Genomic DNA, 13,183 nt, shown 5'->3' with positions numbered 1-13,183 from the left:
GTATACGGAAACAAACGCACACTCTCTGGTGCAAAAAGTAAAAATTGTTTGGAGTCTCGTATTTAATCGTAAGATTCCTCTTTCTCTCTGAAGAAGTTATTTTCTCTAGCATGTCATAGAATTCATTCCATAAGATTTGTAAAGTGCTTAATCCCGTGTCACGCACTGTTCTAGGGTCTGATAAGTGACAGATATCACGGTACAGAGTTCTCAGTAGGTCACTGCCATCCAGGAGCTTACATAGAAAATTTTCCTTCTGCAGTTTTCAGTCGGCTACACTCAGTCCTCTGCACGTAATTTTCCGTGGGGGGGAAAAAATCGCATCTTTTTCCTTGTCCTGGAGAATATTCCCGCTTTCAGAGATCTATTCGCCTTGGAAACCGAAGTCACTCCCGGATCTCTCTCTCCGGACGTTTGGCAGTTATTCCATATGTAGCCAAATGACCGGCTTGCCCTTTCCCTGCGGGGTGACAGGATGGCAGCGACCCGGGAAAGTTTCCAGGACTTAAAAGACAAAGCGCAGCCTCAACCCGCAAGGGGCCAACAACTTTGGTGGTTTTCACGACCCTTCCATCAAGGAGCCTAAGAAAACTAAAGCAGTTGAGTCAGATCCCGCCACCCTGGTGGCTCACAGTCTCGGGCGCAAGGAGCGACAGGCTCAGCCCCACAGTGGCGCGGCGCAGAGAAGTTCCAGGCCAGCTAGCGAACCTAAGTGTAAGGGGGGGAAGCCCATCCTTTCTTCTGGACTACAATAACCGGCAGGCACCGCGCAACGGCCCCAAGCTCAGCTTCGGGATCCTAGCGCAATGGAGCCTGGGAAGTGAAGTCTCCGAACTGTCGGAGTCCCGGAGTGAAGGCAGAAGGTAGGCGTTGCTAGTCCGCTCCACTAGCACGCCGGTTCCTGGCGGGGCTTCGGGTCTCTAGCTCCCGCTCAGGGTTTTCGCGGGTGGCGGGAGCGGTATGGCTCGCTTGAGTAAACTCCAGCGGGAGGGGGAGGAGGGTAGTGAGTGGGGAGGCGGGGTCAGCGGAAGCGGCAGGTTGCTTCCTTCTCCTCTGGCTCCCTCCCCGCCTCTCCCTGAGGGAGTGGTGGGAGGGGGAGGGAAGGGCAGAGGGAAGGTAGTGACACGTGTCAATCAACCCCCCTCCGGGGGGCGCGCGCTCCGGGGCTCGCGCCGAGGGCTCGCGCCCCTGCCTCGTGCCTGCGCTGCTCGTATGTAAATGAGGGCGCGTGACGCGGGACGCAGATGGACAAGGGAAGAGAGAGAATGGCCGCTGCCGCCGCCGCTGCTGCCGCCGCTGCCGCCGCCGCTCAGTGCCGGAGCCCTCGGTGCGCGGCGGAGAGGAGAGGATTCCGGCGGGAACTCGACTCTTGGCGCCACCGCCTCATGCACTGTGTAGGTAAGAGAGACGCGGGCCGGGGCCCCGAGCTCCGCGCGGCGACAGCTGCCGCAGCCCGAGGAGTTTGTGGCTGAGGGGTTTAGTTGAATCTCCCGTTCGGGTTAGTTCGGTGGGGGAGCGAGATGGGAGCGGCGCGGCGCGGCGGCCCCGGCGCTCGCCTTTTGTCTTGCGGGCTGTTGGCCCGGCGCAGTCCGCCTTCCTTCGCCTTCCCAGCTCTTGGGCTCCCCGGGAACTGTTAGTTCGGACCCGCTTGCCGAGCTCGGAGGAAGCCGCCCGCTCGCGCTCTCCCCGAAACTCCTCGGCGCCCGTCGCTGCCCACCGCCGCCTGCCGTCCACCCTGACAGGAGGGAGGAAGCGGCCCGGTGGGTCGGCGCCCTGGCGGAGGGGAGCCGGCGGGCAGGGCGGCCGGAGGAAGGCGGGCTGGTCCGCGCCCCCGCCGAGCGCACACACACCCCCTTCTCGCCGCCGGGGGCCGGGTGAGCAGACGCGGCCAGTTCCCGGGGACGCGGACCTGGAGACCCCCGGGTGCTCGCAGGGCGGGGGCCGCAGATGGGCCCGCGGGGAGCGAGGGGCGGCGGGGGGCGCCCAACTCTGCCCTCTCGCGCTCGGCGGCGGCGCTGTGTGTACCCCTTTAAGAAGGAGCCGCTCGAGCGCTGACGGTTGGGATTTGAAGTTCTTCCTCCCTCTTTGGAAGTCTGGACGGATGGGGGGTGTTGCCACGGCAACGACACCCTCCCCCCCTTCTGCTTGTGGACGCCCCGACGACTCTGGTCCTCTTTCACTGTCATGTGATGGACTCTTCCTTGCACACACACACACACACGCACACACGCACTCACGCACTCGCATTCGCATCGCCCTCCCCACCTCCCATCCCCACTCAACTGCAATTCCCTCTTTTTGGTTGGGTCTGAATCGCTTTGCTTCAAACTTCTGGGCTTGGGTCTCTCACCCTGTGGATTGTTTAGGGTGACAGGAATGGTGGGACTCCCGACCTTGCTGCAGTCGCTTTTTTTTTTTTCTTTCCTGAGTGAGACGAAAGCATGGAGCTGTTTATCCAGCAGGTTGGTTTAGTGGGCTTAGCGGGGCGAACACGGGTTGTGAAATGGGGCGCGTTGTGGATGTTTGTTTTGGAAGGAGGTTATGGTTGGGAGTGTAGGGGAAGAGGTAGAAAGGAAGGTTGTATTGTGTAAGCAGTGGATAGTGGCAGCAGCTTGCTCTACTGAGGAGTGAATCTTGGCATTTAGAGTTGGGGAGTAACCCTAGTGTCTTGAGAAAACAACTCTCGTACCTTGTTTCCATCTGCCCTGGCACCACCTTGCATCCCCGACCCCGCCTCCCAAGTGTTTGGTTAACGCCTTAAGATCTTTTTTTCGCTAGTGGAAAGGAGATTGTATTAGGTTAAACTAATGCAATTTCAACTCAGAAACGTGTACCGCAGAAAAAATGTTCGAGAAAGGAAGGTTGCTTTGGAGGCATTTAAGTGATGTTTAAATAATTTACTGCTTTTGTTTTGCCCTTATGAAAATTGTATTTTGGTCTTCTCTAAGGACAGGTGATGAGAAATAGTTTTAGTCAAGTACTCATAAATGATTTTAGTTTGTGAAGTGTAAAAAAAAAAACTAGGTATTTAAATAAATTGTTTTAAAAAGTAAATGTTATTTGTGCTTCTTGAATACAGTGGACTGTTTTTGATAATTGCTTGTGTAAAGGTCTCCTCTGGAAATCAATTAGAAATTACTGAGTTCATTTAGGTAGAATTAGGTGGGATGACAGCATTGCAATACTAGCTTATGATATTACTCTTAAGTTTTGCCAAGGCACAAAGTGATTTGAGGATGTCTTTTTATGTTTTGGAATATTTTTTTTTTTCTGACCTTCTTGCTTATTTAGATGCCTTAAGTATAGCTTTGCATCATAAAAATATATATACTTTTGAAAAACAAACTTTAAATGAAACATAGTTCATTGGATTTGATGGAAAAGGGAACTAGAATATCTTTTTACCTTGTATATTCAAGTAAAATTAGAAGGCATTGAAAGTTAATACTGTATGTCTAATATAATCCCTGTATTACGGTTTTAATGCAATATGTGAATACATTGTATTGTATGTGAAAAGAAATTTTGTCCCTGGCTTCTAACTGTATTTGAGAATTATTCCCACGGTCCCCATCCTAATAAAGCCCTATTAAAATCTGTCTCATATTTTGTTATTGTTATTTATTTACCGATACGGAGTCTAACTCTGTCGCCCAGACTGGAGTGCCTTGGCGCGATCTTGGCTCACGGCAACCTCCGCCTCCTGGTTCAAGCGATTCCCCTGCCTCAGCCTTCTGAGTAGCTGGGATTACCGGCACCCGCCACCACGCCCAGCTAATTTTTGTATTTTTAGTAGAGACTGGGTTTTGCCATATTGGCCAGGCTGGTCTTGAACCTCATTGTTATTTTTAAATTAACATTCCTTTTACATGGAGTATACACTTGTTGATTGGGGTTTTTTGTAGCATCTTAGGTGTTAAGCACTTATTTATATGGTGTGAATGGGGATAAACTAGAATTCGGATCATTACCTTTTGCTATTAATGTGCCTTACATTCATTACTTTGTAAATATTTTTACAAAAAAGCTATTTTCGTTTCCCTTTGCATGTGTATACATGTGTGAATATATATGAATACACATGTATGTGTATATTCAGTATGTTTATTGAATATTCGGTGCTCTCATTGCTTAACAGTCATTTTTATAAAATAATATCCTTCTTACCTTTGGGGAAGGAAATGATCCAAACATCTCAACTTCAAGTGAGATACCGAATTGTAGGCAGCATCTCAGGGTTGTAGAGCAAATTAGGATTGAGCCCCTAATGAGATTTTGAATCTCAGTTCTTGATGTAACTCTTTAATCTGATTCATTTTATAACTCATACAATTTTCTAATTTTATAGGGAAGAAAGTTACTTTAATTGTCGTGACTCCTTGTAGTTAGCCACAAAGGGAAACGTTTAACTCTTAATATGAAATGAGATGTTTACCATCCTCTAATTGTGGTATTCGTCTCTTTATGTTAGATTTTTAACTACTGTTCTGATTCATTCCCGATATTTTTCTTTTAATTGAAGAATTGTCCTACAACCTTTTGTCGCAATTAATATCTCTATTTACAATATGGTACCTTTTATAATTTGACTGTTTTTCTATAATTATTCTAAACTGTTTTATAGTTTTCAGTAGCCCATTTAACAAATGTTTGAGTGCTTATTGGATACGGTAAATCGTATCCTAGTACTATAATATTGAGAAATAACAGATACAGGCCTGGATTTTATGAAATGTATAATATAGTTAGCATTTGATAAGTCATAAAATTTAAAACAGGTCTAGAATAAAAGAAATACACCTGTACATTTTTAAACATCATTAGGACTTGTATAGTCCACTAGGATATCTGATCTGGGAGACTGGCCAGTATTTTAAAATTTTATATTTTGATGTAATTTCAATCTTAAAGAAAAGTTGGAAGAATAGAACTCCTATGTACCGACACTTGTTGTTTTACATTTTGCTGTGTTTATCATTCTTGCTTTATATACCTATCTCTCTATATATATTTTGGAACAATTTGAGAGTAATTCAGAGACATCATACCTCTTTACCCCTGAATTCTTCAGTGTATATTTTTTAAAAACAAGGTTATTAAAACCAGAAGATTTAATGCTGATATGTTATCTAATTTATAGTCCATATTCAAATTATATCTGTTTATCTATTTTCTCTACTGGTTTCTTTTCCATCTTATTCTGGGATCCACTCCAGGATTATCCATTACATTTGGTAATTATGTCTCCTTAGTATCTTTTAATCGGGAACACTTCGTCAACCTTATTATTTCTTGACCTTGACATTTTTTTTTTAAAGTACAGGGCAGCTGTTTTGTAGAAAGTCCCTCAATTTGAATTTGTCTATTGCTTTCTCGTGGTTAGATTGGTTATGTGTTTTGGCAGGAATACCACTCAAGAGATGTTCTGCCCTTCTTAGTACATCATATCTTGAGATTCATGATGTTTGTACCAGTGCTGGTGATGTTAGCTGTGAAAATGTTGTTAAGCTGGCATTCCTCTTAGGTATCCCTGAAAGTTATTATTTATCCTTTTGTAACTTACATGCAATTTGTGGAAAAATAATTTGGGGAACAGTATATTTACATAGTATAATCAAAACTTCACCCACAAGTTTTAGCATCAGTTGATGATTATCTGACTTCATTCCTTCTTTAATTATTAGTTGACATTCTGACATAAGGTATTCTTTCCCATCTCTTATTTATTCAGTTCTTTTTATCTGCGTGAACTCATGGATTCTTAATTTTATTCAGTGGTTAAATCCATTGTTATCATTATTTTGATTCACAAACTGTCCCAGGTTTGGCCAATGGGTGTCTCATCAAGCTGGTTCCAGTGTATTTCTGCCAAAACAAGATATTCTGGGTTAATCTTGTATTTTACCTGTCCAAGCTGTGGCAAGAGCTCCTTTTCCAATGTTACCTTGTTCTTTTCAGTGGAAAATAGATACCAAAATCTAAGTAGTAGATTTGGGGACTATTTTTAAATCTGATTTTTACGATACAGAAGCTGATAATCAGTGTAACCATTTTGTCTAAGGTCATAGCAGCAGAACATAATGGCAAAGATTGGTTTAGAATCATTTTGTAAACTCCAGTATCTTTGCTCTATAACAGTGTTGTTCAGTAGAAATATAATGGAAGTAAAATGATATAATTTTAAATCTAATAACCACATTTAAAAAGCATATTTTATATTAACCCAGTGTGTTAAATATAATCATTTTAACACTAATCCATTTAGAAATTATTAATGAGTTAGTTTACATTTTTCAAAATACTGAGTCTTCAAAATCAGGACTAGACACATTTTAGGTGCTTAATAGTCACATGTGGCAAATGGCTATCACATTGAATAGTTCAGTTCTGTATAGTAGTCTCTCCAGCCAACTCTTGATTATCATACCACCTAATTAAAGCCTGCTAATAATAACCTATAGCTTAATTTATTTTTTCTCAAATCTTTTATTTTGGTGGTATAAAACAGCAAATAAACATATAGGTTCTAGTGCTAAACTACTTGTATTTGAATCCTGTTATTTCCACTTAGCAGTGTAGACAAGTAGCTTAACCTCTCTATACTTTGGTTTTTTAATCTGTAAATTGGAGATAATCAGATTATTTGATAATTTTGTGTTCGTATATGTTGATATGTGTCTTTCATACAGAAAGCATTCCCTAAGTGTTTGCCATTATTATGATTGATTTACACAGGTTATAAGCAGCGTTGAACTTTTATGTTTTTGCCAATAGATTCTTTCTTGTAGGAATTCTGATGAGCAATGAAAAGATCGTGAAACATGTTAAAGAAAAGATAGTAAGGGCTTGAATGATCTGTATTCTAGACTGTTCTAGAGCCATAGAATTATAGTTTCAGATTCACAAGGTACCACTTAGTCTAATCCTGACTTTTTATATATGAAACCAGGAAGGCCTTTGATGCTGAAAGGAATCTTTTTGATATGTAGTAACTGAATAAAAATAATTTTTAGTCCATTTAAAAAATGTGTATCATACTAGATCATCTTGAAGCTACTTTTTGTTGGTGTCTACTCTTAATTGTACTTTTCCTATTGATCAACTTGCTGCTACTTTCTGGATGCTTCTTGTCTCCTGCTCCTTTATCTTGTCACTGTTGCCATGTAAACCTCATAAGAGTAAATTTACTTAGAAGTCTGTATTGATGGGACTGGTATGGATGGGTCTGCTACCCAAAAGACTTTGTTTATACAACTGTTTTTTTCCCAAGCATTATCAAATATGTTTTCTATTTTAAAAGATGTAAATTGTGGCACCATCTAATAGTGTGCCTTAGACAAACGGAATTTGTGATGCTGATGAGTAGTTGGATGGTTAAGATGTATATAAAGTCTTTCTGTAAAATAGGCATATTGATGAATTTTGCATGCAAATTTTGAAGTTCTCTGTACTCTTGGATCATCTTATATTTGGAATAATGAAGTTTTGCCCTCTTTGGAACCAAGCAGTTTGCTTGGATTTTATTATTGTTTGCTATTTTTATTCTTAGATGCTATAATATTTATGTAGCATGTGCATTTTGTATTTTGTAAGTATTAGATATGGGCTGCAGACTGGTGTTAACCAGGCTTTTCTGTGTGGTGTCCTTTTTGTGCACATACTACACCCCTTGTTTGGCTACATGTGTGCACTGCTTCCTGATTGGCTGTGCTCATAAATTGCTGTTATGTGTCCTCTACATTCCTCTAACTTGTCTGATTTCCAACTCTGGTCTTTAATTCTTCCACCATAGTGCAGTCTTGGAAGGAGCAACAAAGATATATAGATTTTTGGTTAAGTTATGTAACTTTTTCTTCCTCATTAGTAAATCTAAACTTTCAGTTACAATACCCTACATTTTTGGTGGGGAGTTTCTGTCTTTTCTTTTTAGTAGTATTCCTTCCTTTTGGTATATATGACTAACAATCATGGTTGATAGATAACAGAGCACCAAGGACATAGGTCCAAAATTTTAAGGACCTTCCTAACTTTATAGAGTTCATACACAAGAGCTGAATCTATAATCAAGTAATCTTTTCAAGAGTTTTATTCACAGTGCAATCTAGGTAAGAGAATATGAATGGGCCCACACCAGCCTACTGCTACCACTAGAAAACTGATTAACAAAATAATACCATCTTTGTATTTGAAGAATAGCACTTTGTTCTTTATTAAAGCAAAATAAAAATTTTGAGAATTTTTCGTGTTTGATAGAAAACAAAACTTAAAATCAATTAATTGTCTGTATCTCATCTCCTTTCCTTTCATATAGTTTCCCCATAATTGGCAGCAGCCGTATCTTGCTTGCCTACATTTGCTTCTTACCTTTCTTCTTTGCTTACCTTAATCTGTTGCCAAGCTATTATTACCTTCTGTATAATATCTCATGGATTCAATTTTTTTTAATGCAGTAAGCATTTGAACAGATGCAGATAAGATTCTGGTTTATATCAGTGTCTGTATTGTGGGTCTGACTTACAACCCACAGTAAATCATTGTTTAAAGTAGCTGCTTTGATTTCATAGTTCACAAAGCTGTAATATCTCCCATTTATCTTTTTTTCATGAAATAAAAGCTTCTAGCCATGTTTATCTATTTGGTCATAGTTTACCAGCCTGCTTCTTCTGTTTGTCTAGTTTCTTCTTTAGACAACTCACCCTTTTTCGCAGGCTTTTTTTTCTTTTTTATACACATTCCCCCAAATTCTCCAGTATCTTTTTAGTTATCTCTTCTACCCTGCATCCTCAGTCATCTTTAAAATTCAATTGCATGCCAAGCACGGTGGCTCATGCCTGTAATCCCAGCACTTTGGGAAGCTGAGGCAGGCAGATCACTTGAGCCCAGGCGTTGGAGACCAGCCTTACCAACATGACCAAACTCTGTCTCTACTAAAAATACAAAAATTAGCTAGGCATGGTGGCACATGCCTGTAGTCCCAGCTACTCAGGAGGCTGAGGCATGGGCAGTGCTTGAACTTGGGAGGTGGAGGTTGCAGTGAGCAAGATCATGCCATTGCACTCCAGCCTAGGTGACAGACCAAGACCAAAAAAAAAAAAAAAAAAAAAAAAAAAAAAAAAAATCAGCTGCAACCTAGTCTTTTCTAAAGCATTCATTGGAAAGTAAATTTAAGGCCTTTCTCTATTAATTCAAATTGGCCAATTTTTTTCTGACCATTATGTGCAAGGTTTTCACATAGGAAGTAATTTTGTCCATTAGTCTTCATGTTAAACTGTTTAGGGACAGTAACTAATAGTCTTCACAGTGGTAGAACGGACTTAATGAAAATAATCCAGTTTCTTCTTAGCCTCTGTCATTGTAACATTAGGCACAAGTCATTCCACCTTTTACAGATGGAAATCTGTGAAACTGGGATCATATCTGTCCTCAAATGTTTACAATTTTTATTCTTATAGAAGGTGCTATAATATTTATGTAGTAATGGTATCTGGGCTGAAGGTATAAATTAGAAAATTATCAGCATAAGGGTGGTATTTAAATCCACATAAATGGATCAGATTACTTAGGAATAGGGGACAGTATATCTAGAGTACAATTTGAGTATATTAGAGATAGTTTAGTAACTAGTAGATGACTCAGTACCGTGCCTTAAGGAATCTTAGCATTCCTTGGGCAGAAGATGAACCTCAAAGTAAGGTCACTGGCTGAGTAGTAAAACCAGGAGGGAGTGGTATTACCAAATTCAAGAGGAGAGAGAAAAATATTACAATAAGGAGGGATTGTTACCTATTGATGAAATGTCAAGTACCATGAAACAGGGAAATGTACATTGTTTTCAGATGTAGGTGACCTTTACTAGATAAATTACAGTAGTGATGGAGATGGCAGCCATAATTTAATAGTTTAGAAAGTAAGATATGTGCAAGTGGAGATAACATTTGTAGTAAACTACTAATTTCAGAGCTATATTTTGAGAAAGAACTGATCAATGGAGCAGTAATTGAAAACATCTGGGGCTTAGGGGTGTTTGGTTTTTAGATGGAGGTTACCATTTACCATACTAAGATAGGGAATACTTTTCTGATATCCTTGATTCTTTTATATGTTAATTTAATTAAGCTGAGAGCAGATAGTAACAAAATACTAAAACAAATACATTAGATAAATAAATGAGATAGGCTTGGTTTTAATCTCTTAATATGGACTCTAAATTTATTTATTTTTCCTTCAAAAAAGTTTCCTAATCCAGTTACTGAGATGGTATGTGGTATGTGTAACATTGGTGCATTTCACATTTTAAAAGAATATTCTTTTCTACAATGAATTTACTGTTGTCAGTCATCGAATACCTTGAGTTCTATGTGCGACCATTGGTTGGGGGTATAACTTTATGTTTCTTCTTTACTCAATTCTGAACTAGTAATAGACTTTGGAATCAAAAATCAAAATACTAGCTTTTTAAAATGATATGGTTTCATTGAAGAATTTGGCTTGGAACTGAGTCCAAAATTAGACATTATATTAGACTGCCTTACTCCCTAACTCCCTGAATTGAACTTATCAACCTATTCAAAGGCAGTACAGCTGGAGCTACAGGCTTCTTAAAATACAAGGAAGCTATACCCTAGTGAGTTTACCATGTGATTTGCTTGTTGGTAGGAGTGAACAGGAGGCTTGGCTATGAATGAAAAATGACTTTTAAAACTCATCCATTCCATTACGGACCAACTGTAAGGATGTTGCCAATATTAGTAATTCTTCCTTCTTTTGGGAGGATTGAATAAGTGATACAGAAAAGAGCAGAAGCTTCTTCCAAAGTACTTCCTCCAAGAATGTGAAAAGTGTTTGTGGGAGTTCTGTTTTACGGAAAAGACAGTAACTGTGGTATGGTTCAAAAAACTTACTGTTTACACCAGATTTATACTTTGCTTTTAAAGAGTTCACAATGATCAGGGATGTTAAATATTAGACTTGGTGTAATGTAATGGAAAGGTAGAGGTGGGAACAATTAATTTTGACATGAAGGATTCCAAATGACTAAGCTTCAGAAGATAGTATTTAGCATTATAGTGCCATTGGTATTCCTATACACCAGCAGAAAGTAGGACTGGAAGTATAAATTATGGCTTCTACAAGGAGAGAATTATGAGCCTTTGAAGGTTTTTTTTTTTTTTTTTTTAAACGGGTAATAAGCATGATCAGATAAGTCAGCTTATTTTCATTTGGAACATCTGTTGTTGGTGCAGGTTTGAGGGCTTTTTGTTTGCAATAGTTTTAAGAAGCTCAAATTAAAGTAGCCCTTTTAAATCAAAACTGGGAAAATGAGCAGTCTTTTTTCACTTCAGTGTATTAAGACATTCTGCCTGTGCTCTGAACAATTTGAGAAATAAGGAGAAAGATGGAAGCCAAAATAATCTTTGTATTGATAATAGGCAAGGTTAGAGGAATGGCTTGAAGGGACGAGTCAGGTGGTCTGGTGTAGACTGACATATCCATCTTGTCCTAGGCGCAGAAGAGAAGCAGAGCAGAGAGTCTTTGGAGTATTTTCTCCTTTGAAAACTCACCCTCAAGGGCAAGAGGAACAGAACTGAGCTCTTCCTCAAATCCAAACTTACCAATCAGATAATTCACTTTACTTACCTAAGGGTAAAAAGAGGCTCAGGTTGTGCTTCTGAAGCATCCTTCCTCATAGAAACCTGGAGCAAAGGAAAGGTATTATAACAATCAAGACTATTAATTTTTGCAGGGTTGTAAGTGGGGATAAGTATACTGGAAACAATACAACTGTTAACATCCTGAAAACAAGTCAAACTTGCTTGTTCTGGATATTTAAAAAAATATTTAATGGCCAGGTGTGGTGGCTCACACCTGTAATCCCAGCCCTTTGGGAGGTGAAGCAGGCAGATCATGTGAGGTCAGGAGTTCTAGATCAGCCTGGCCAACATGGTGAAACCCTGTCTCTACTAAAGTATGAAAATTAGCCGGGTGTGGTGACAGGCACCTGTAATCCCAGCTACTCCTGAAGTTATAGTGAGCCAAGATCGCGCCACTGCAGTTCAGCCTGTGCAACAGAGCAAGACTCCATTTCAAATATGTATATATATATATTATGTGTGTGTGTGTGTGTGTGTGTGTATGTATGTGTGTGTACGTGTGTGTGTATATATATATATGTATATTTTAGTGTTTGAAACAACTATATTTTTTAAACTCTCAAAGTTAGTAGGGTTTTTCTTCTTTTTAAATTAATTAGATTTTCCACAGGTCTGTGTAACATACTTAAGTAAAATTCATGTTTGGTAAGAAAGAAACCCAGTGGTCTCTCTGTATTATAATTTTCAATTGTCTTTTTAAATTAATAGAAGGAATTAGTATAAAAGAATAGAGCACTGCTTGTTAACATGGGAAAAAGCAGGTACTTTGACAAATTATTGGTTTTTTGATTTTTTTTTTTTTTTTTTTTTTGAGTTGGAGTCTCACTCTGTGACCAGGCTAGAGTGCAGTGGTGCATCAGCTCACTGCAACCTCTGCCTCCTGGGTTCAAGTGATTGACCTGCCTCAGCTTCCCGAGTAGCTGGGATTACAGGCATATGCCACAACACCCAACTAATTTTTGTATTTTTAGTAGAGACAGGGTTTCACCATGTTGGCCAGGATGGTCTCGATCTCTTGACTTCACTATCTGCCTGCCTCGGCCTCCCAAAGTGCTGGGATTACAGGCATGAGCCACTGCACCTGGCCAGATTATTGTTTTAATTAGCTCTGATTATAGGTGCTTACACAGTTTATTCACTGGTATCTCTTTTTTTTCTTCTTTTTTTTTTTTTTTTTTAATATTATCAGTTGTTCTTCAGTGTCTTCTTCCTCCTCCCTTTCTCAACAATTTAGTACCAAAACATCAAGTGGGAGAAAACAAGGGTAGGTAACCACACTGGGTGGGGTGTGTGGGAGGCAGAGCAACATCATCCTTTAGGAGGAGTGAGATCTCAGAGCCTGATGGGGTGAGGAAGTTGTCCATAGGGGTTGATGGAATGAAGATTAAGGAGCACCTCTGCATTGGAAGGCATGCTAATGCAGGGTGTTGGAGTCCAAGCAGGGTGATATGGTATCCATGAAGGAGAGTGGCCTGGTATGGGGGAGGGTCAGCTGGTCCCAGCAAGGAGTACATTTACTTGGGGTGGGATGT

At 40.2% G+C, this 13,183-nt stretch overlaps 1 protein-coding gene across 19 annotated transcripts in view; it reads left to right on the top strand.

Annotated features, from left to right (window-relative positions):
* Positions 1-1,070: 1,070 nt before the first annotated feature.
* Positions 1,071-13,183, top strand: part of LCORL (ligand dependent nuclear receptor corepressor like) — a 201,785-nt gene continuing 189,672 nt past the window's right edge. For 2 of the 19 annotated variants that reach the window (XM_074395928.1, XM_074395927.1), the window contains exon 1: positions 1,071-1,398. In XM_074395928.1, coding sequence (XP_074252029.1) covers positions 1,245-1,398 — 154 coding nt within the window. In that variant the 5' untranslated portion in view covers positions 1,071-1,244. Of the gene's footprint in view, positions 1,399-1,980; positions 2,463-13,183 lie in introns of those variants that run through there. The other 17 variants (XR_012516813.1, XM_074395940.1, XM_010338157.3 and 14 more) reach the window with 15 other exon arrangements.

Source organism: Saimiri boliviensis, chromosome 3, assembly GCF_048565385.1.
Source record: "Saimiri boliviensis isolate mSaiBol1 chromosome 3, mSaiBol1.pri, whole genome shotgun sequence".
NCBI classification, from domain to species: domain Eukaryota; kingdom Metazoa; phylum Chordata; class Mammalia; order Primates; family Cebidae; genus Saimiri; species Saimiri boliviensis.
This window is presented reverse-complemented; position numbering and strand designations above follow the sequence as displayed.